The sequence below is a fragment of the Grampus griseus genome (genome assembly GCF_964374135.1).
Source record: "Grampus griseus genome assembly, chromosome: X".
Taxonomy (NCBI): Eukaryota; Metazoa; Chordata; class Mammalia; order Artiodactyla; family Delphinidae; genus Grampus; species Grampus griseus.
In genome coordinates this window covers 72,546,770-72,571,892 of record NC_138999.1, presented here as the reverse complement: position 1 = coordinate 72,571,892, position 25,123 = coordinate 72,546,770, and the positions used below count along the sequence as shown (strand labels likewise).

The 25,123-nt window shown below is 37.2% G+C and overlaps 1 protein-coding gene across 2 annotated transcripts in view; it reads right to left on the bottom strand.

The window, feature by feature from the left end:
• Positions 1 to 2,416: 2,416 nt before the first annotated feature.
• APOOL (apolipoprotein O like) overlaps positions 2,417 to 25,123 on the bottom strand; it is a 122,966-nt gene continuing 100,259 nt past the window's right edge. The window contains exons 7-9 of one of the 2 annotated variants that reach the window (XM_082680835.1): positions 15,606 to 15,743; positions 13,892 to 14,009; positions 2,417 to 2,957 (exon numbers count right to left, since the gene is read on the bottom strand). In XM_082680835.1, the coding sequence (XP_082536961.1) occupies positions 2,869 to 2,957; positions 13,892 to 14,009; positions 15,606 to 15,743 (345 nt within the window). In that variant the 3' untranslated portion in view covers positions 2,417 to 2,868. The remainder of the gene's footprint in view (positions 2,958 to 13,891; positions 14,010 to 15,605; positions 15,744 to 25,123) is intronic. The other variant, XM_082680836.1, reaches the window with a different exon arrangement.

Sequence of the window (25,123 nt, the reverse complement as noted above, 5' to 3'; positions counted from 1 at the left end):
AGCAGATCAAGGACCACTGCCTCCTTAACTTCATCTCAGAACTACGTTCCATCTCTGAGCATCCATAGTTCTTTTGTAGTACCTATCTTAGGGAAGATACTACATAGAACACTGTATTTGTGTATGTTTCTATCCTTTCTAGTAGAATGTAAGCCTTTTGATAGGGTGCAAAATAATTATAATTCTGTGTTACAACCAGCATGGTAGAACATGTGAGTTTCTACTACATACCAGGTATTCATGGGCATAAAAGCTACACAAATATATGATTCAGTCATACCCACAAGGAGCCTTGTAAGTGAAAAAATACTAACCTAGTTTTAGTTTTATAATAAAATGTATGTGCTATCACAGCTATAAATACCAAATGTAAGGGAATGTACAGGAGAGCGCATCTATATCCTACCTTGGAAAACTGAGAAAGGATAGGTTTGAAGGATGAGTAGGAAGTTGGAATGAAGCAGGATGAGACAGAAAAAATCCTAAGAGGAAACACCAACATAGGCAGAGAAAAAGAGACATAAAATAGCAAAGCATGTTCAAGAGGCAAGTGGTAAGTTATAGATAAAATATAACATACATTGGCAGTACGGTGGGTGGGGAGAAGGAAGGAAGGATTAAAGTTTAGTTGGGATCATATGTTAAGGGCTTTGTATGTCATACTAAGGGGTCTTGATTTGATTCTGTAGGCAATGATTAGCCACTGAGGACTTCAGGAACACAACTACCCAAAACAGTTGTTAGAAACATAACTATGTCATAATAATATGACAGATGGGTTAGAAGAACAAGGTGGCAGACACTGTGTGTTAGCTTAAACTCAACACCCATTCCAAATCCCTTACCCCTTGCCTTTCTCTCCATAGACAAAAATGTGACTTGCCAATCTTCCTTGAGCTAAATGTGGCTTACATGACAAATTCTGGTCAAGATATAGACATAAGTCTTTTGAGGAAGCACTTACTTCTCTGATAAAAGGGGGTCAGAAGCATCTGGTACAGTTTCTGTAACCTTTCTTTCTACTCTGAGTGTGTATGTGTTCCCCAGAGGTATAGGAGCCATTTTGTGATCATGAGGTGACAAATCAACATGCTAAAGAGCAGAGTAGAAAGAGAAAATGTCTAGATCCTTGATGATACCAATGAGCCACTATACCAACCCTGTACTGACCAATTCCCAGACTTTAAATAGACTCTCACTTATTTAAGCTACAGTTAACTGGTTTACTGTTACCTATAAGGAGAATGCATTGTTAAATGACAAAAAGCAAGATTGATATCAGGCAGATTAACCAGGGGCTACTATAATAATCCACAAAAGTGATGAAGAAGACTTGAATGAGAGCAAGGATTAGAGAAGGTAGAAAAGATTTGAGAAAAACAGAAATGAGAGAGATGTAGAGACAATTTAGTTTTAAGTCTATTGACATTGAGGATATCTATGGGATATTAGGTGGATATGACTAACAAATAATTAGAAAGATAGCTATACACTTCTGGAGAAATACAGGAGCTGGAAATATAAATAATAATGACATATAAATGGTAGCTGAAGTCAGTAAAGTATGTTGAATGGAAATGAGAGAGCACAGAATGAGAAAAGACTAGAAATGCAACCTGAGGAGCCTCAGCATTTAAGGGATTCAGAGCAAGAGAAGAATGAAGAATAACAAGAGGAGCAGCAATGACACCAAAGGGAGAACTGAATTTTAGGAGGGAGTGGTCAAGAGTCAAACATTACAGAATATTCAAGTAGGTATAGAGGCCAAGGTGTCACAACTTAGAGAGGAATTGAAAGTGAGGAAGTAAGAAAGTGACATTAATTACTGTTTTATGAAGTCTGAAAATCATAGGAAAGAGAAAGAAAAGATAGCTCAAGAGGAAGAGGTAGAGTTGGGGAAAGGTTTTTGTTACTGTTGTCTTTGGATAAAGAAGATCTGAAGCTATTTAGAGATTGAGAAAACAAAATGAATGAAAAGAGAAACCAAAGACTGAAGATTAAATGGGATGGAATATGGTACTGGAAAAGATAGGAAAGGAGGAGATCAGGAACACAAATAGAAGCATTAGCTTTAGAAAAGGGGGATGCATGGCTGAAAAGAGGTAAGTCTTGAAGGTAGATGTGAAGAAGTTGGGAAAAACTATGTGTAATAACTTATTTTTTTCTCTATGTAATAGGAGACAGTCATCATTGGCAGGTATAGGAGGTTTGAGAATAAAAGGTCTGTAATGCCTCTCCTGGAAAACAGAATAGGAAACCACCCAGGAACCAGTAGAAGGAATGCTAAGCAGCATTGGGGGTCCCATGTAGCATATGTTCCTCTCAAATAGTTAGAGGTATTTTGGGACATTTAAGAGGAGTTAACATTAATAAAACAGAGACAAAGCCAAGCCCAAGTGTCATAAAATATGGATATTTTATTCCAGCTCTGGGAAATGAAAAACAGAGGGGGAGGGAACACATCCTTCCACACACAATTCTAATTTGGCTGACATTAATTCATAAAAGTTAAACAAATATATATGTGCATATATATACATAATTATATACACACATACATATTTTTTTCAGATTTTAGTCTCATCAGTGTTCATATATTTACTTTTATTTTTTTATAAATACCCTTAAAAATCACCAAATGCATCCTAATACTTTTACCTCTGCCTCCTCATCGATCATTTAGTATTGTTCGGATTGTATTCAATTTGAGTTTTAATCACTTATGTGATTTGTCTAACTGTACATTAGAAGATGTAAGGGAAAAACTTGGTTTAAATTATACTCCATGCATCACAGTTACCCATTACATGATTTTTTTCACTGTTATTCGCAACTTCACACATCTTGTAGTTCTCTATGCAGACTATTTCAGCTTCTAGTGCTGTACATATCTACATCTTCTGGATGGGACTGCCCGTGATCCATGAGCTTGGGGTCAGCCATAAACTGTGTAGCACCTGATAAAGTATTAAAATGAAAAATATTAGTCATTCATTTAACAAATTTCCTGTTGATATGGGGCACACATCAGCGAACAAAACAGATAAAAATGTCTGCCAACATGGACCTAACATTCAAGTTGGGTGAGAGAGACAATAAACTAAATGACATACCAGAAGGTGGTAAGTGCTACGCAAAAAAAATATTAAATAAATCAGGAAGGAGGGGCATATGGAGTGCTTGGGTGGTTTGCAGTTTTAAATAGGGTGGCCAGGGAAAGCCTTCTATATTTGAGCAAAGAACTGAAGGAGGTGAAGGTGTGAGCCCTGTAGATATCTGAGGGAAATGCCTTACAGGAAGAGCAGGCAGCAAGTGTAATAGAACTTAGGCATGTCTGAGGAGCCATAAAATGGCCAGTATGGCTAGAACAGAGTTGGCAAGATATGCTGATGGTGGGTACAATGAGAGTGGTAGGAGGTATGATCAGAAAACAATGGAAGGTCAGGCCACATAGGGCCATGGCAAAGTTTTTCTCCTTATTCTAAGAGATGAGAAGTCTCTGGACAGTTTTGAGCAGAGGAGTGACATGATGTTATGTTTTTTAAAAGATTACTCTTGGCTATGGGGAGAAGAGAGTATAGGGAAACAAGCATGGAAGTAGGGAGAGCAGTTACGAAGCTATTGCAGTACCCCAGGAGGGAGATGCTGATGGCTTTTATTAGGGCAGTAGCAGTGGAGGTGGTGAAAAGGTACTGGATTCTGGATAACTTCTTAAGGTAGAATGGACAAGATTTCCTAAATGGACTCAATATGTTGTGTGAGTGAGACTCTTTAACTTGAGAAACTAGAAGAGTGGAGTTGACATTTACTGAGATAGGGGAAAGTGTAGAACCATGTTTGGGAGAAGGCAAACGAAGTGTTAAGTTTTGGATGTGCTATATTTGAATTGCTAACTAGACATCTGAATACAAATATTGAGTAAGCAGTTAGAAATGTGAATCTAGAGTTCAGCACAGGAGTAGCCTGTGCTGGTTTATAAATTTTATGCTCCTAGCCTATATATGGCATTTAAAACTATGAGACCATATGAAGTCTTCCAGAACATCAGAAAAGAGGTCCAAGAAATGAGCCCTTTGGATACTGCAACTTTTTGAGGTTAAGAACATTAGGAGAGGAGAGTCAAGATGGTGGTGGAGTAGATGGATATGGAGTTCATCTCTCTCCATGGGTGCAGCAGGACTACATCTATAGATGCAACAATTCTCATGGAACACCAGCTGAAAACTAGCAGAAGACCTTGGACGAAAGGACTATACAGATCCCTTCATAACTGGGTAGGACAGAAAAAAGAAGAGAGGAGGCAGGATGGGAAGAGCACCCTGGGGTTGGGGAGCTGAAGCAGAGAGATTCCTGAATTTGAGGAAACCCCCTCTCTGACGGGGAAATCAATTTGGACAGAAGGGAAGCATTTGAGGCTGTCGGAAGAGGGTGACACAGCCGATCTGTGGCAAACAGGACAGAGTAAGAAATACAGATGGTCCATACCACAGCCCTACGTACCCCAGACTGGGACATGTGTTCACAGGTGTGCAAGGGGGCTGGGAGTTGGTGCGTGGGGATTGGAGAACAGGCCCAGAGCGAGAACTGCTGTTGGCTGTGCGACGGACTGAGGAGACAGGAGGGAGAAAATCCACAGCAGTGAATGCCTATGGAGGAAGACCAGACTACCATGGAAGCAGGGCACTATTGCTGAGTCACACGTAAGTGGAGGAGCCACTATTGAGCCTCTTCCCACATGCCAGCACCTGACAATGACAATAAAAGAAGCCTGCTCAGGGATGGCTCCTGTGCACTGGCTGCTGAGCAATAAAAAAAGCCCCCTTAGAGCTGGCCCTCACGCACTGGCTGCGGGGTAATAAAAATAAAAGCCCTCTCAGGGCTGGCCCTCACACACCTGCTGCCGGGTGCCAGAAAAACCCCGGCCAGGGCTGGCCCTCATACATATTACGCTGGGTGCCAGAAAAGGCCCTCACTAGGGCCATATCTCTTTTGCCTGTAGCTGCTGGCTTCTCTGCACATTTGGTGCCACCAGGGCTCCTGCGATCCAAGCAGTCATACCACCTCTGTGCCTGGTCCTCCCGGGGCTGACCCAAGAGCTCCAAGGCAGCCTCAGGACCAGACACCTGTGGGTGGACCACACGTAGAGATGGGGATAAAACCAAAGCTGAAACTCAGGGATGGGGGGGACTAAGGAAGAAGACTGAAAATCTTTCCATTAGCTGCACAAGCTGCAGATTAAATCCCTGCAATCAGCTAGGTAGACCCTGCATCTATGGAATATCTGAGTAGACAGTGAGTGTTCCCACAAATGAAAATGGTCTAGCTCTGGCAGCTGTGGAATTTGGGGGCAAGTGCACACAGGTAGTGGGCCAGATCAGAGTCAGAGTGGTACCCACAGGGCCCACAGCAGGTCCGGAGACCAGCCCAGAGGCAGAGGAGAGCCTCTTGGGCTGTGGTTCACAGCGTGTGCAAGGACAATTACCGTGGAGACCCCAGGGAAACATAATTATTACTATTAATTTTATTATGTTTTGATTCCTTCTGTTGTTTGTTCTAGATTATTTTTTGGTTTCTTTTTCTGTTTTTGTTTGTTGTTGTTTCTTTTTTTTAGTCTTTTGGGATCTCTGTTTTATAACGTATTTCTATTTTTTAATATATTTCTATTTATACTTTGCTTTTCTGTTGTGTTCTTTTCCCTTCTTTTCCTCTTTTTCTTTAATGTGTTTTTCTTTTTTAATATATTTCTATTTCTACTTTGCTTTTCTGTTGTCCTGTTTTTTTCCCTTTTTATTTTATTATTTTTTAAAAATCACTTCTATAGGTTTGTTGTGTTTCCTTGCTTTATTCTTCAGTTGGCTGGCATGGCACACGCTCTGGTTTTGGTTTTAGGTTATGTGTTTTTGTTAGTTTTAATCCTAATTGTTTGATTTCATTTTTGAGTTCTTCTATTTGTCTGGCTGTTCTCTTGCTTTTTGTTGTATTTGGCTCTGGTTTTGTTTGTTCCTTTTTTTTCTTTAATATATTTTCTATTTTATTTTTTTATATTTGTTTCTACATTGCTTTTCTGTTGTTCTGTCTTGTTTTGTTTCTTTGCTTTATCTTTCAGTTGGCACTCTGCTTTGGTTTTGTTTTTTGGTTTTGAGTTTTTGTCAGCTTTCTTCTTAATTCTTTGATTTTGTTCTTGGGTTCTTTGGTTTGTCTGGTCTCTTGCTATTTGATTTATCTGGTTCTGTTTTCTGTTTTGTGTGTGTGTGTTTGTGTGTGTTTCCTTGTTTCTGTTTGTTTGATTTTACTCTTTACCATTTGTCTGGGGTTTTGTTAGTGTTTTTTTTTTTTTTTAATCCCCTTTATCGCTGGGACGAGCGACTTGTGGGGTCTTGGTCCCTCGACCAGAAGTCAGGCCTGAGGCTCCGGAGTGGGAGCACCAAGTCGAGGATGCTGGACCACTAAAGAATTCCCAGCCCCAGGGAAGATTAATCACCTAGCGCTCTCATGGAGGCCTCTATCTGAATCTAAGACCCAGCTCCACCCAACTGCCAGCAGCTCCCAGTGCTGGATGCCTCACACCAAACAACAAACAAGATAGGAACACAAACCCACCTGTCAGCACACAGAAAACCTAAAGTCATACTAAGCTCACAGACACCCCAAAACACACCATCTGACACGGCCCTGCTCATCAGAGGGAAAAGACCCAGCTCCACCACCAGAATGCAGGCACCAGTCCCTCCCATCAGGAAGCCTACACAAGACACTGGACCAACCCCACCACCAGTGGCAGAGAACAGAAGCAAGAGGAACTACAATCCTGCAGCCTAGCGAAAGGAGACCTCAAATACTGTAAATTAGACAAAATGAGAAGACAGAGAAATATCTTACAGGCAAAAGAGCAAGATAAAAACCCACAAGACCAAATAAATGAAGAGGAAATAGGCAAACTACCTGAAAAAGAATTCAGAGTAATGATAGTAAAGATGATCCAAAATCTTGGAAATAGAATAAAGACAAGAATGTTTAACAAGGACCTAGAAGAACTAAACAGCAAACAAACAGTGATGAACAACACAATAACTGTAATTAAAAATACTCTAGAAGGAATCAATAGCAGAATAACTGAGGCAGAAGAACGGATAAGTGAGTTGGAAGATAGAATGGTGGAAATAACTGCTGAGGAGCAGAATAAAGAAAAAAGAATGAAAATAATGGAGGCCAGTCTCAGAGACCTCTGGGACAACATTAAGCACACCAACATTCGAATTATAGGTGTCCCGGAAGAAGAAGAAAAAAAGAAAAGGTCTGAGAAAATATCTGAAGAGATTATAGTTGAAAGTTTCCCCAACATGGGAAGGGAAATAGTCAATCAAGTCCAGGGAGCACAGAGAGTCCCATACAGGATAAACCCAAGGAGAAACACACCAAGACACATATTAATCAAACTAGCAAAAATTAAACACAAAGAAAAAATATTAAAAGCAGGAATGGAAAAGCAACAAATAACATACAAGGGAATCCCCAGAAGGTTAAAAGCTGATCTTTCAGCAGAAACTCTACAGGCCAGAAGGGAGTGGTGGGACATATTTAAAGTGATGAAAGGGAAAAACCGACAACCAAGATTACTCTATCCAGCAAGGATCTCATTCAGGTTTGACAGAGAAATCAAAAGAGAATTCAGCACCACCAAACCAGCTTTACAACAAATGCTAAAGGAACTTCTCTAGGCTGGAAACACAAGAGAAGGAAAAGACCTACAATAACAAACCCAAAACAATTAAGAAAATGGGAATAGGAACATACATATCAATAATTACCTTAAATGTAAATCGATTAAATGCTCCACCCAAAAGACACAGACTGGCTGAATCGATACAAAAACAAGACCCATATATATATGCTGTCTACAAGAGACCCACTTCAGACTTAGGGGCACACACCAACTGAAAGTGAGGGAATGGAAAAAGATATTCCATACAAAGGGAAATCAAAAGAAAGCTGGAGTAGCAATTCTCATATCAGACAAAATAGACTTTAAAATAAAGACTATTACAAGAGACAAAGAAGTACACTACATAATGATCAAGGGATCAATCCAAAAAGAAGATATAACAATTGGAAATATCTATGCACCCAACATAGGAGCACCTCAATACATAAGGCAAATGCTAACAACCATAAAATGGGAAATCAACAGTAACACAATAATAGTAGGCAACTTTAACGTCCAACTTACACCAATGGACAGACATCATCCAAACCCAAAATAAAGGAAACACAAGCTTTAAATGACACAACAGACCAGATGGACTTAATTGATATTTATAGGACATTCCATCCAAAAACAACAGAATATACTTTCTTCTCAAGTGCACATGGAACATTCTCCAGGATAGATTACATCCTTGGTCACAAATCAAGCCTTGGTAAATTTAAGAAAATTGAAATTGTATCAAGCATCTTTTCTGACCACAACGCTATAAGACTAGATATCAATTACAGGAAAAAATACTGTAAAAAATACAAATGGAGGGTAAACAATATGCTACTAAACAACCAAGAGATCACTGAAGAAATCAAAGAGGAAATAAAAAATTACCTAGAAATAAATGACAATGAAAACATGATGACCCAAAACCTACGGGATGCAGCAAAAGCAGTTCTAAGACAGAAGATTATAACAATACAATCCTACCTCAAGAAACAAGAAAAATCTGAAATAAACACAACCCTGGCTCTTCTGTAAAATGGGGCTTAGAGCAGTAACAATGTTAATTATTTATTTTTAGTATTCAACATAATGCACACAAAGTGGTACATACAATACCCTATGCATGGTAAGTAGGTAAGAACAATTTTTATATTTACTTTGTGACATAAGACTAAAAATATGTTTTTCACAAACTTGTTTTTATTTTAAATGTTTTTCAAACTCTGATTCATTTTGAAACGATTTCTTTTTTACATTTGGAAGACACACCTTTTTTCCATAGAGGAAATTAATTTCCAGTTTTATGATGAAACTGAAGGGGAAAAATTTACATACAGTTATTTATTTTACACCTACCTTTTCATAAACAGTTTCTGCTTTATGAACTGGGATAGACCTATATGTAATTTCACCACTAAGTATATTTTAAAAACAGCCAGATCTTAAATAATCACTATCTATGACATTAATACAGTTCTCCACAGACAGATTTTTAAACTGGGATCCCTTTGGGGGAGGGAGGTCTGTGGATAGAATTCATGTGATCTATGAAGTTGAAGGGGAAAATCTGTCTTTATTCTCATTAACCTTTGACTTAAGATGAACGTTTTCTTCGATAATGAATGCAGGCAACAAACCACAATACTATTCATGGTACCTTAGACTTTGTCACTAATAGAAATCACAGAGAATCATGCTGCAGCTGCAGATATCTTGAAATATTTACACTTACTACTACTTCAAAATTATAGCCTTAATCAGATATGTTATTAGATACTGTTGATTAACACAATTAAGGAAGCTCATACATTACTATGCATTTTAGTTTATGCATTTAAAACATTCTGAGAAGGGGTCTGTAGCACACAGAAAAGGTTAAGCTTAGTGGTTCTGTCTGCTTCTTTCCCAAATGCATCTTTACTGCCACCTGGTGGAAGCCTTTGCTCAGTACAAGTGAAAAGTATACTACGAAATAGTTTAATCAATGTTTTTTTTTAATCAAACAGACATACTATAGTAAGCATTGACAAATAGTTATTTTATGTAAGTCTGAATGTGTCTAATTTTCTTAACAATTTCAACCAATTGACTAAGTTCTCTAACACTTCTACTCACTACCTTAATTTATATTCTTGTCCAAAATATGGTCAAAGGGTCCGATCACCTAAATTTGAAAGGCTCCTTTGCCTTTAGAGCTACACCTCTCAAAATTTGTTGAAAGGCTTCAAATTTTTAGTTTATCCATAGCTTATGTCAGATATTATTAACTAGAGGAATATGCATAGAGAATTCCCTGAGGAGCTTTTCCTACAATCCACCTGCTTGGAGGCCTCACCTCTGGAGATTCTGATTTATAATTCTTGTTAGAGTGAATTTTAGAAAAAAAAAAAACTCAAGAAATTGTGATGTGGATCCCTCTGGTTTAGAACCATTCAACCTAGGTCATTTGATTTCTGTCTTTTTTTTTAAAGGGTCATCTCATGCTTTTCTGAGTAATTAAGGATTATATCTTTCCTCTTAGAAATTTCTTCATCCCTTTTGATCCAGGGATCTCTGTCCTCCCAAAGAATTACCAATCATAAAAACTCTTCTTGAATCTCAATCCCCTAATCATTGTAATGATTTTCTTTGTACTTTATCATATTTAAATCTCTAATGAAAAACAATTTATGCTTAGTTTTTTTTAGTAGACTTTAAAAAAAGCTGGTGTTATACAAACAGGAAAGGAATAAAGATATTTAAAGTTATAAAACAGCAATGAATTATTATCTCAAATAGCCATTAGGTGTTATCTGTTCACTGATAATTTAGTTCACGTCTTATCTCATTTATATTTTAAGCAAGTTAGGTACAAAAAAAATAGGACAGATCACTAATAAATTGCTGAGTGAAGTTACGAATGTTAGAGATTCTATTTTTGTTTCTTTTGTATAAAATTGGGATGATATTCAGTATTCAGCTTTTCAGTAACTGAAACACTAAAAGATATTAGTCATTGCAAAGTAGTTTCACATGCTGTTCTATTCTTTCCAATCTTTTTTCTCTCTGTACTTCAGTTTGGCTATTTTTTTATTGTTCTGTATTTGAGTTCATTAATTCTGTCCTCTTTTTATATATGATCTGCTATTAAACCTATCCAATGAGTTCATAATTTCATGTACTGTATTTTTCACATCTAGAATATCCACTTGATTTTTTAATAGATTTCAACTTTCTGTGAAATTCTCCATCTTTTTATCCATTTTGTTCATCATGTTTTCCATTTGACATATTAGTAATAGTTAAAGTGCTTTTCTGCTAACTTCAGTATTTAGATCACCTGTGGGTCTGCTGTTATTTTTTTTCTCTTTTGTTAGTCACATCTTCCTGCCTCTTTGCATGATTAGTATTTTATTTGTATGGTGGACACCGTGTAAAAAAGAACTGAAGAAGCTCCAGATGATATCATCGGCCAGAGGGGGGACCCTTTTCCTCTTTTAGGAAGGGTGAAGTACTTATCATCTCACTCCAATCAGGCACTGAGCTGAGCTGCAGTTATAGTAAGAGTCAGTCAACCTCTGGTTCCTCCCTCCTCCTCAGGTATGATACTCTCTAGCTTCTGATTGACAGCCTGAGTTTCTGTTTCCCTCACACTAAAAGACTGTAGGAAATTTGGTTTTGCCCTTCAGGGTTCTGAGTTTGACTATTTAGTGTTATAACTTATAAAATAATCTGGGAAATATCAAAAGGGGAAGATGAGTCATGTATATATGGCACACATCATCCCTCTAATACAGAAATCAGCAAACTTTGCACAGGGCCAAAGTAAACATTTTCAACTTTGTAAACCATAAGGTCTCCATCACAACCACTCAACTCTGCCATTTTAGGGTGAAAGCAGCCACAGACAAGACAATACACAATGAGTGTGGCTGTGTTCCAATAAGACTTTATTTATTTATGGACACTGGAATTTGAATTTCATACAATTTTAACTTGTCATGAAATATTTTTATTTTTATTTTTAAACTATTTTAATCACATAGGAACCATTTGTGAAATGTACAAAAATAGTCCGTGAGCCAGATTTGGCACAGGGTCCATAGTTTGCCAACCTCTGAGAGGGACATTAATCTTGTGAGACTGTGAGAGATTTCATTCTGCTTTCATCAGATTTTGAAGAGGTCCATGTCACCAAATTTCCAAATTTGTGATTCCCAAAATAAGTTATTGGCATAAATGTATATGGATGATAGAGAACAACCAAACTCATATTCAGAGCCATGATATATAGTTGGACAGTACACCCAATCTATTCTGTATGGTGAGAAGTGGTGGCCATGGCTAGGTTCCCTAGCTAAGTAATGTGCTCCCAAAGTGTGCTCAATGACAATAAATTTGTTTATCGGCAAAATGGCTAATTACTCTAGGCCAATGATAATGATATCTTCTAACACTTACTGAGAACTTAGTATGTGCTTGACATTGTACTTTTTGCTTTACATGCAATATCTCATTTAATCCTCACAACAAGCATGTCAGAAAAACACTATTATTGTCCTCCTTTTACAGATGAGGAGACCAAGGCTTGAGGTATTAGATAACTTGCCCCAGGCAATAAAACTAGTAAATGTTGGATTTAGGATTCAGATCCAGGTTCTATTCTAAAACCTGTACTCATAATCACTACTGTTTTCTGTGTTTTGGACCTTTGGGATTGCATATGAAATGTGGAAATAGTCTCAAGGGTCTCAAGTATAATCAAATCTGAATACTATATAAGGATGAATAGTACTGGGTATTTCTCTCTTCTACATGTCTCCTTAGAATGCTTTTCATTTACCACATTACCCATGACAGGCAGGCAAAATGTTCCAGAATCCAGATATGTGAAGAAAAGACATTGGCTGGGGATGGTTTGGTCCCATTGTGAAGCTGCAACATCTCCACAAAGATCTCTGGAGTTGACAGGCATTTAGAGAAATGACCAGATATATTATATGCCTGTGGGAATACGATCAACTGGGGATTACTCAGAGAGAGTCTAAACACTGTATAACTTATCTTGATTAGAAAGGAGACGTGACAGGAAATAGTAAAACTCAAATCAGGTTTACTCAGTGACAGCTTTTATAAAGATTAAGTAAGAGAGGAGGAGGCTGAAATTAGAGACTAAACTCTGGCTTTAAATTAGATAATCTATATGCAATGGAAAGTGCTGGAACTTTGGTGTCAGTAATATCTGGACTATAAACACAACTCTATTCATAAACTATAATTTTGGGCAAGTTACTTAAGCTCCCTGAGTCTCAGTCTCTTTATCATAAAACAATTATAATTACATATATACCAGAGTTTTTTTGTTTTGCTTTTTGGGAGAGGATTGAATAACATAACATACTAACAGTTCTTTGCACCACAGTAGTTGCTCAGTAAAGGGGAGATATTTTCATTATTCCCTAATTCTCTACCTCTGAGTTGGTCCTATTTGTAATAAGACAACTTAATGCATAGTACCATTTACTTGGTATAGATAAACCTACATAAACCAGTGACTGGTGAGTTTATGTGAATACACTACTGAAATGGTACTAAACACTCTGTTACTTTCTTTTTGATCACAGTAAAACCATGGTAGTATTTACCTAGGAAGTATAATTGTCACTATTTGGTCCCACAAAGTATTAATTGCCTGTATCTAATACTAGCAAAAATATTAATATTATATAACTTGTGTTATTTTTACTATTTGATGCTGAAAGTTCTTAGTATCTAAACTAAATAAAACTGATGGTAGAAGAGAAGATTGATAGGGGTAGATAGCACAAGAAATGGAAGCCTGATATTTCTTCTATGTAGATGTGACTCGTCATAGCCTGTAAACTGGTAGAATCCAGAAAGACACATTTTCCCCCACCTGATTAAAAATCTCACATCTATAAATTGATTAAATGCTTCACTCACCCAACCAGCCAGTGCTATTATTCTCTACTCCCATATGCCAAGAACTATGTTATGAGCTATGTGGCAATTAGAAAAAGTTCCACATATCTGAGTACCTCATAACCTAAAAAGATACACAGACTACAGATATGAGAAAAACAAAACATTTATGAGGAAAACACATAAATAAGTTCAAACTACTAATTATAATACTATAAAATTATTTAAGAAAAGAATGAAAACAAAATTGAATTATTCCAAACAAACCTGAGGTGGATTCTGATTTGGTCTTTGTTTCAGAGCTGAGTTCTGTTGACAAAGGCACTGAATGTTTCAGGTTGTGAGTTGTTTTTGCAGGTATTTCTATTTCATCAGAGCTTCCTAGCTGTTTACCAAAAAGGATTTTTCTTTCATAAGTAAATCATTTTACTAAAAGAATAAAATATCTTAAAAAATTATAGCATGTGTCTTTATTCCTGTCTTACCCCTAGGTTCTTCATGACACTTTTTTCCTTAAATTCCATATATATGTGCTAGCATACGGTATTTGTCTTTCTCTTTCTGACTTACTTCACTCTGTATGACAGACTCTAGGTCTATCCACCTCACTACAAATAGCTCAAGACCTACTAGAGAATGGACTTGAGGATATGGGGAGGGGGAGGGGTAAGCTGTGACAAAGCGAGAGAGAGGCATGGACATATATACACTACCAAACGTAAGGTAGATAGCTAGTGGGAAGCAGCCGCATAGCACAGGGAGATCAGCTCAGTGCTTTGTGACCACCTGGAGGGGTGGGATAGGGAGGGTGGGAAGGAGGGAGACGCAAGAGGGAAGAGATATGGGAACATATGTATATGTATAACTGATTCACTTTGTTATAAAGCAGAAACTAACACACCATTGTAAAGCAATTATACTCCAATAAAGATGTAAAAAAAAAAGATTTTATAAAACCTTCCTCAAAATAGAAATAGCCATAAGGAAAGCTGTAGCATGCTAATGATACAGTACTGTAAATCAAAATGCAATTGGTAATAAGGCCATAAATAACTTAGTTACAAACTGACTTTCTTTTGCTAATTGATTTTATGTCAATCTTGAGTTTAAATGCTATGTATCAGGGACTGAAAATTAATACGAATGCTATCTTTACAATGTATGTGCTATAATAGTTCTTGCTGCCCTATTCCTAATACAAAGCATGAAATGTTCTCAAGTTTGAGAGTACTGGTGTCATAGGAAACATGATTAAAACTAATCAATAAGGAACTATGAAATAATCTTCTATATAAGTTCAAACAGTCTGTTTTTGGTTGATTGTTAAGAATATAATTCTGTCTTGAAGCAATAACATGTAATATGTGATTTCCACATTTTTATAAGAAAACAAACTCTTTGTTGCTTAACTCATCAAAATTCTAGTTGTGAAAATTGATTTAATGGCATAATTCCTAAAGGAATTTACTTTTATAGATATCCAAAATTTCATCTTAAAATCAAACCAGAACACGAAAAATCTAGACCTCATTGCTTAGTCCATAATTAATATTAATATTGCTTCCAGTGAAATGGGCTTTATGTTATGTTGTTGACTAAAATGGAAGATGTTATGATTCAGGACTCTATTCATATATTGTTGCCAAGAATACCATACACACTTTACAAAGACCTAACAGCAACATATGTCTTAGGACTTAACTCTAGGAAAAACTGTTTCTCTTCTAAGCAGTCATTTTTAGTTTTTTTCATATTACTATATACAAAATTAAGAAAATTATTATTTTTTTCATTTACTATGTATTAGGCACTATTATTTGTACTAGGTATGTAATAATACATTGAATTTTCACAGAAAAATAAAGAAAATTATAGCATGCAAAGGTAGTATATTCCTTCATCTCTTTTCAATCCATCCTTGACTTCTGTCTAGGACTCTCATTACAAGCTAAAACCCACCCAAACAAAACTCAAAATCTACCTTTTTGGTCCATTTAAACTCTACCTTAGTTTTTTCTTTAGGTTCAGGAAGTGACTCTTTTTTGTTGTTTTTTGTCCACAATGATTTAACTGCTTCATAAATCTGCTGGCTTGTAGCATATGCCTTTTTCCCAGTTACCTAATTAAAACAAAAAGTGAGTCAAATAATATACACTTCTAAAAGTTAAAATAACAAATACTAAAAAATTTACATCTGGTATTTTATAAGAACACCCAGGTCAGAATCAATAATAAAGATATAAATCTCTAGATCATGAGAACACAAAGCCTCATTTTCTATATCTTATATGAAAAATTATTTGCCTCATGTAAAAGGCTAAAATATATATATTTAGTACACCACCAAGAGTGAATCCTAATGTAAACTGTGGACTTTCGGTGATAATGATGTGTCAGTGTAGGCTCATCAATTGTAAAAAATTTAGGAGACTCATTAGCGCAGTAGGTAGTGCACAGCCTCATAATTGTAAAAAATGTATCCCTCTGGTGAAGATGTTGATAACGGAGGAGGCTATGCATGTGTGGGTGCAGGGGGTGTACCAGAAATCTCTGTACTTTCTCCTTAATTTTGTCGTGAATCTAAAAGTACTCTAAAAAATTAATAAAGTCTTAAAAATGTATAGTTTGCATTCACACTGTAACGTGAATTTAAAACTGTTTAACAGGAGTTTGGGAAAGACAGTTTGAGATAACAAACAGCTGACTGAGAAAAAGATTTTAAGATGCTAAAAAGTTAATGCTTTTGCTTAAATTTTTATGTTGCTTTCTCCAATCACAAAGAAAAATAATTAATGTATTTCTCTAGAGAATGATACGTTTTTGGTAGAAACGTGAAATAAACAATGAACTACAAACACACTAAAGCAGAGGCTAGGATGCTAACTGAATTCCTGAAGCTGCTATTATTTTCATTCATATCTCTTTTCCTTTGGAAAAAATCTCTTTCTGATTCCTCCTTTCTATTCTTTTCCCACCCTTTTTTTTCTTATCGTTAAAGTAATGTTAATAGCTATTGATTTCTCAAACTTTAAAGAGGTTTTGAGGCGCTTTCTAGTTTTACACTTTCTATAAACATAAATTTTTAAAAACTATGTTTTTCTTCCTTAAATAGAAATATTTTTATTATTTTTGCTAAGTATATATCTATACTTAAGAAAAATCAGTCAATCCACTAGTAACGAAAGTCCTCTTCCTCCTCTCAGTGTAATCTTTGTTAACAACTGTACGGATATTCTTCTTGAATTTTTACTCTTTTATCTTCATTATATATGCACACACATAGCATTTTAAAACAAACAGAATGTTGATACATATACATCTACCAAAGGGATGATGTAGATCTATATGCACTGACATGGATAGAAATCCATGATGAACCACTGAATTGCAAAAAAGAGAAGAAAGAATAGATTACCAACTACAATCTCAATTATGTTTTAAATTAACATTTAAAATAAACTGCCCACACATACACTTTTTTTCCTTTTAAAACACAAATGGAATCACGTGATACATATTGAGGTGTGATTTTTTAAAAGCTTAACAATATGTCACAGAGATGTTTCCGTATCAGTTTATATGCCAGTAGATCTGCTTCTAACAGCCACACAGCTAGTATTCTATATGGATACATCACAATTCGTTTAACAAATCCCCTATTGATGGGCATTATGACTTGTTTAACAAATCCCTTGTTGATGGGCATATGGAATACTTCCCTTTTTATACTGGCAATTATAAGCCTGCTGTAATTAGCACCCTTACACAAATAACTGGGACCATATACTGTTGTGGTATTTCCTTGGAAAAATTTCTAGATGTGAAATATCTGGATTAAAGATTATATACATTTTAATTTTTGATAATATTGCCACATTGCCTCTAGAAAATCAGTGCTATACTGTAGCAATTTACACTCCCACCAAGAGTATATATGTTTTCCAACCCCATTTACCAGCAGAAGTGTTATGATTTTTTTAAATCTTTGTCAAATGGAAAGGCTAAAAAACAGTATCTAAATGATTATTTAAATTTTCATTTATTTGATTGCTGATGAAGTTAAGCATCTTTCATATATTAGGCCATTTATGTTTCTTATTTTGTGGAATGCTTGTTCATATACTTAATTTTCATAGAGGGCATTCATCCTTTTCCTACTGATTTATAGAAGTGCTTAATATATGGAAGGATATTATTTAATCCTTTGTTAATATGTTGCAAATAGGTCTTCCAGTTTTTCATTTATCCATTTACTTTGTATACGGTATACTGTAGTCAACAGAAATGTATCACTTTGATGTAGTAAAATATATTCATTTTTCTTCTTCGATCGCTTCTGGATTGTGTTTTGCTTAAGAAAGCCTTTCCTATCCCAAGATTACACAAAAATTCCTCTTTTCTCTTCTAACATTTTATAGCATTATATTTTATCATTAGATCTTTATTCCACCTGCAATTTATTTTTGCATGATATTTAGTAAAGGTCTAAGTATTTTTCCAAAAAACCAATTATTCCAACACATTTCTTGAAGAGTCCATCTTTTCTTTTTTTTTCTTTCTGATTCCCAGTTAAGTTTACTATCTTTTTTCTTTTTAATATCTTTATTGGAGTATAATTGCTTTACAATAGTGTGTTAGTTTCTGCTTTATAACAAAGTGAATCAGCTATACATACACATATGTTCCCATATCTCTTCCCTCTTGCGTCTCCCTCCCTCCCACCCTCCCTATCCCACCCCACTAGCTAAACCACCGAGCTGATCTACCTGTGCTATGCAGATGCTTCCCACTAGCTATCTATTTTATGTTTCGTAGTGTATATATGTCCATGCCATTCTCACACTTTGTCACAGCTTACCCTTCACCCTCCCCATATCTTCAAGTCCATTCTCTAGTAACTCTGTGCCTTTATTCCCATCTTACCCCTAGGTACCTCATCACCTTTTTTTTTTTCCCCTCAGATTCCATATATATGTGTTAGCATACGGTATTTGTTTTTCTCTTTCTGACTTACTTCACTCTGTATGATGGTCTCTAGGTCCATCCACGTAACTACAAATAACCCAGTTTCATTCCTTTTTATGGCTGAATAATATTCCACTGTAAACATGTGCCACACCTTCTTTATCCATTCATCTGTTGATGGACACTTAGGTTGCTTCCATGTCCTGGCTACTGTAAATAGAGCTGTAATGAACATTTTGGTACATGACTCTTTGAATTATGGTTTTCTCAGGGTATATGCCCAATAGTGGAATTGCTGGGTCGTATGGTAGTTCCAGTTTTAGTTTCTTAAGGAAACTGCATACTGTTCTCCATAGTGCCTGTATCAATTTACACTCCCATCAACAGTGCAAGAGGGTTCCCTTTATCCACACCCTCTCCAGCATTTATTGTATCTAGATTTTCTGATGACGGCCATTCTGACCGGTGTAAAAAGATATATCACTGTAGTTTTGATTTGCATTTCTCTAATGGTTAATGATGTTGAGCATTCTTTCATGTGCTTGTTGGCAATCTGTATATCTTCTTTGGAGAAATGTCTATTTAGGTCTTCTGCCCATTTCTGGATTGGGTTGCTTGCCTTTTTGTTATTGAGCTGCATGAGCTGCTTGTAAATTTTGGAGATTAATCCTTGGTCAGTTGCTTCATTTGCAAATATTTTCTCCCATTCTGAGGGTTGTCTTTTGGTCTTGTTTATGGTTTCTTTTGCTGTGCAAAAGCTTTGAAGTTTCATTAGGTCCCATTTGTTTATTTTTGTTTTTATTTCCATTACTCTAGGAGGTGGGACAGAAAGGATCTTGCTGTGATTTATGTCATAGAGTGTTCTGCCTATGTTTTTCTCTAAGAGTTTGATAGTTTCTGGCCTTACATTTAGGTCTTTAATCCATTTTGAGCTTATTTTTGTGTATGGGGCTAGGGAGTGATCTTATCTCATACTTTTACATGTACCTGTCCAGTTTTCCCAGCACCACTTATTGAAGAGGCTGTCCTTGCTCCACTGTACATTCCTGCCACCTTTATCAAAGATAAGGTGTCCATATGTGTGTGGGTTTATCTCTGGGCTTTCTATCCTGTTCCATCGATCTATCTCTCTGTTTTTGTGCCAGTACCGTACTGTCTTGATTACTGTAGTTTTGTAGTATAGTCTGAAGTCAGGGAGCCTGACTCCTCCAGCTCCTTTTCTCGTTCTCAAGATTGCTTTGGCTATTCGGGGTCTTTTGTGTTTCCATACAAATTGCAAAATTTTTTGTTCTAGTTCTGTGAAAAGTGCCAGTGGTAGTTTGATAGGAATTGCATTGAATCTATAGATTGCTTTGGGTAGTAGAGTCATTTTCACAATGTTGATTCTTCCAATCCAAGAATATGGTATATCTCTCCATCTATTTGTATCATCTTTAATTTCTTTCATCAGTGCCTTATAATTTTCTGCATACAGGTCTTTTGTCTCCTTAGGTAGGTTTATTCCTAGATATTTTACTCTTTTTGTTGCAAAGGTAAATGGGAGTGTTTTCTTGATTTCACTTTCAGAGTTTTCATCATTAGTATATAGGAATGCCAGAGATTTCTGTGCATTAATTTTGTATCCTGCCACTTTACCAAATTCATTGATTAGCTCTAGTAGTTTTCTGGTAGCATGTTTAGGATTCTCTATGTATAGCATCATGTCATCTGCAAACAGTGACAGCTTTACTTCTTCTTTTCCGATTTGGATTCCTTTTATTTCCTTTTCTTCTCTGATTGCTGTGGCTAAAACTTCCAAAACTATGTTGAATAAGAGTGGTGAGAGTGGGCAACCTTGTCTTGTTCCTGATCTTACTGGAAATGCTTTCAGTTTTTCACCATTGAGGATGATGTTTGCTGTGGGCTTGTCATATATGGCCTTTATTATGTTGAGGAAAGTTCCCTCTATGCCTACTTTCTGCAGGGTTTTTTATCATAAATGGGTGTTGAATTTTGTCAAAAGCTTTCTCTGCATCTATTGAGATGATCATATGGTTTTTCTCCTTCAATTTGTTAATATGGTTTATCACATTGATAGATTTGCGTATATTGAAGAATCCTTGCATTCCTGGAATAAACCCCACTTGATCATGGTGTATGATCCTTTTAATGTGCTGTTGGATTCTGTTTGCTAATATTTTGTTGAGGATTTTTGCATCTCTGTTCATCAGTGATATTGGCCTGTAGTTTTCTTTCTTTGTGACATCCTTGTCTGGTTTTGGTAAGGGTGATTGTGGCCTCGTAGAATGAGTTTGGGAGTGTTCCTCCCTCTGCTATATTTTGGAAGAGTTTGAGAAGGATAGGTGTTAACTGCTCTCTAAATGTTTGACAAAATTCACCTTTGAAGCCGTCTGCGCCTTGGCTTCTGTTAGAAGACTTTTAATCACAGTTTCAATTTCAGTGTTTGTGATTGGTCTGTTCATATTTTCTATTTTTTCCTTGTTCAGTCTCAGTAGGTTGTGCATTTCTAAGAATTTGTCCATTTCTTCCAGGTTTCCATTTTACTGGCATAGAGTTGCTTGTAGTAATCTCTCATGATCCTTTCTATTTCTGCAGTGTCAGTTGTTACTTCTCCTTTTTAATTTCTAATTCTATTGATCTCAGTCTTCTTCCTTTTTTTCTTGATGAGTCTGGCTAATGGTTTATCAATTTTGTTTATCTTGTAAAGGAACCAGCTTTTAGTTTTACTGATATTTGCTATCATTTCCTTCATTTTTTTCATTTATTTTTGATCTGATGTTTATGGTTTCTTTCCGTCTGCTAACTTTGGGTTTTGTTTGTTCTTTTTTCTCTAATTGCCTTAAGTGCAAGGTTAGGTTGTTTATTTGAGATTTTTCCTGTTTGTTAAGGTAGCATTGTGTTGCTATAAACTTCCCTCTTAGAACTGCTTTTGCTGTATCCCATAAGTTTTGGGTCATTGCGTCTCCATTGTCATTTGTTCCCAGGTACTTTTTAATTTCCTCTTTGATTTCGTCAGTGATCACTTGGTTATTAAGTAGTGTACTGTTTAGCCTCAATGCATTTGTATTTTTTACAGATCTTTTCCTGTAATTGATATCTAGTCTCATAGCGTTGTGGTCGGAAGAGTTACTTGATATGATTTCAATATTCTTTAATTTACCAAGGCTTGATTTGTGACCCAAGATATGCTCTATCCTGGAGAATGTTTCATGAGCTCTTGAGAAAATTGTGTATTCTGTTGTTTCTGGATGGAATGCCCTATAAATATCAATTAAGTCCATCTTGTTTAATGTATCATTTAAAGCTTGTGTTCCTTTTTCATTTTCATTTTGGATGATCTGTCCATTGGTGAAAGTGGGGTGTTAAAGTCCCCTACTATGAAAGTGTTACTGTCAATTTCCCCTTTTATGGGTGTTAGTATTTGCCTTATGTATTGAGGTGCTCCTATGTTCGGTGCATAAATATTTAAAATTGTTATATTTTCTTCTTGGATCTATTCTTAGATCATTATGTTGTGTCCTTCTTTGTCTCTTGTAATAGTATTTATTTTAAAGTCTATTTTGTCTGATATGAGAATTGCTACTCCAGCTTTCTTTTGATTTCCATTCGCATGGAATATCTTTTTCCATCCCTTCACTTTCATTCTGTATGTGTCCCTGTGTCTGAACTGGGTCTCTTGTAGATAGTGTATATACCAGTCTTGTTTTTGTATCCATTCAGCCAGTCTTTGTCTTTTGGTGGGAGCATTTAATCCATTTACATTTAAGGTAATTACCGATATGTATGTTCCTATACCCATTTTCTTAATTGTTTTGGGTTTGTTATTGTAGGTCTTTTCCTTCTCTTGTGTTTCCTGCCTAGAGGAGTTCCTTTAGCTTTTGTTGTAAAGCTGGTTTGGTGGTGCTGAAATCTCTCAGCTTTTGCTTGTCTGTAAAGGTTTTAATTTCTCCATCAAATCTGAATGAGATCCTTCTTGGTAGAGTAATCTTGGTTGCAGGTTTTTCTCCTTCATCACTTTAAATATGTCCTGCCACTCCCTTCTGGCTTGCAGAGTGTCTGCTGAAAGATCAGCTGTTAACCTTGTGGAGATTCCCTTGTGTGCTATTTATTGTTTTTTCCCTTGCTGCTTTTAATATGTCTTGTTTGTATTCAATTTTTGACAGTTTGATTAATATGTGTCTTGGTGTGTTTCTCCTTGGATTTATCCTGTATGGGACTCTCTATGCTTCCTGGACTTGATTAAGTATTTCCTTTCCCATATTAGGGAAGTTTTCAACTATAATCTCTTCAAATATTTTCTCAGTCCCTTTCTTTTTCTCTTCTTCTTCTGGGACCCCTATAATTCAAATGTTCGTGCATTTAATGTTCTCCCAGAGGTCTCTGAGACTGTCCTCAGTTCTTTTCATTCTTTTTTCTTTATTCTGCTCTGCAGCAGTTATTTGCACTATTTTATCTTCCAGGTCACTTATCCGTTCTTCTGCCACAGTTATTCTGCTATTGATCCCTTCTACAGTATTTTTAATTTCACTTATTGTGTTGTTCATCATTGCTTTTTTCCTCTTTAGTTCTTCTAGGTCCTTGTTAAAAGTTTCTTGTACTTTCTCTATTCTATTTCCAAGATTTTGGATAATCTTTACTATCATTTGTCTGAATTCTATTTCAGGTTGACTGCCTATTTCCCCTTCATTTGTTAGGTTTGGTGGGTTTTTACCTTGCTCCCTCATTTGCTGTGTGTTTTTCTATCTTCTCATTTTGCTTATCTTACTGTGTTTGGGGTCTCCTTTTCGCAGGCTGCAGGTTCATAGTTCCCGTTGTTTTTGGTGTCTTTCTCCAGTGGCTAAGGTTGGTTCAGTGGGTTGTGTAGGCCTCTTGGTGGAGGAGACTAGTGCCTGTGTTCTGGTGGATGAGGTTGGATCTTGTCTTTCTGGTGGGCAGGTCCATGTCTGGTGCTGTGTTTTGGGGTGTCTGTGTCCTTATTATAATTTTAGGCAGCCTCTCTGCTAATGGATGGGGCAGTGTTCCTGTCTTGCTAGTTGTTTGGCATATGGTGTGCAGCACTATAGCTTGCTGGTCGTTGAATGATGCTGGGTCTTAGTGTTGATATGGAGATCTCTGGGAGATTTTCACCATTTGATATTACATGGAGCTGGGAGGTCTCTGATGGACCACTGTCCTGAAGTTGGCTCTCCCACCTCAGAGGCACAGCACTGACTCTTGGCTGGGACACCAAGAGCCTTTCATACACATGGCTCAGCATAAAAGGGAGGTAAAATAGAAAAAAAGAAAGAAAGAGGATAAAATAAAATAAAGTAAGATAAAATAAAGTTATTAAAATAAAAAATAATTATTAAGAAAAAAAATTTTTAAAGTAAAAAAGGACGGACAGAACCCTAGTACAAATAGGGAAAGCAAAGATATACAGACAAAATCTCTCACAGAAGCATACACATATACACTCACAAAAAGAGGAAAAGGGGAAAAAATAATATGTTTTGCTCCCAAAGTCCACCTCCTCAATTTGGGATGATTCATTGTGTATTCAGGTATTCCACAGATGCTGGGTACATGAGGTTGATTGTGGAGATTTAATCCGCTGCTTCTGAGGCTGCTGGGAGAAATTTCCTTTTCTCTTCTTTGTTTGCACAGCTCCCGGGGTCCAGGTTTGGATTTGGCCCCACCTTTGCATGTAGGTCACCTGAGGGCGTCTGTTCTTTGCTCAGACAGGGTGTGGTTAAAGGAGCAGCTGATTTGGCGGCTCTGGCTCACTCAGGTCAGGGGGGAGGGAGGGGTACAGTGTGCAGGGCGAGACTGCGGCGGCAGAGGCCAGTGTGTCGTTGCACCAGCCTGATGTGAGCCGTGTGTTCTGCTGGGGAAGTTGTCCCTGGATCATGGGACCCTGGTAGTGGTGGGCTGCACAGGCTCCTGGGAGGGGAGGTGTGGATAGTGACCTGTTCTTGCACACAGGCTGCAGCAGTAGCCTTAGCATCCCAGGCCCGTCTCTGAGGTCTGTGCTGATAGCCGTGGCTTGTGCCCCTCTCTGGAGCTCCTTTAAGCAGCGCTCTTAATCCCCTCACCTCGCACACCATGAAACAAAGAGGGAGGAAAATGTCTCTTGCCTCTTCGGCAGTACAGACTTTTTCCCGGACTCCCTCCTGGCTAGCTGTGGCACACTAGACCCCTTCAGTCTGTGTTCATGCAGCCAACCTCTGTCCTCTCCCTGCGATCCGAACGAAGCCCGAGCCTCAGCTCGCAGCCCCCGCCCGCCCCAGCAGGTGAGCAGACAAGCCTCTCGGGCTGGTGAGTGCTGGTTGGCACTGATCCTCTGTGTGGGAGCCTGTCCTCTTTGCCCTCTGCACCCGTTTCTGTGCTCTCGTCCACGGCTCCGAAGCTTCCCACTCCACCACCCGCAGTCTCTGCACGTGAAGGGGCTTCCTAGTATGTGGAAACCTTTCCTCCTTCACAGCTCCCTCCCACTGGTGCAGGTCCCGTCCCTATTCTTTTGTCTCTGTTATTTCTTTTTTCTTTTGCCCTACC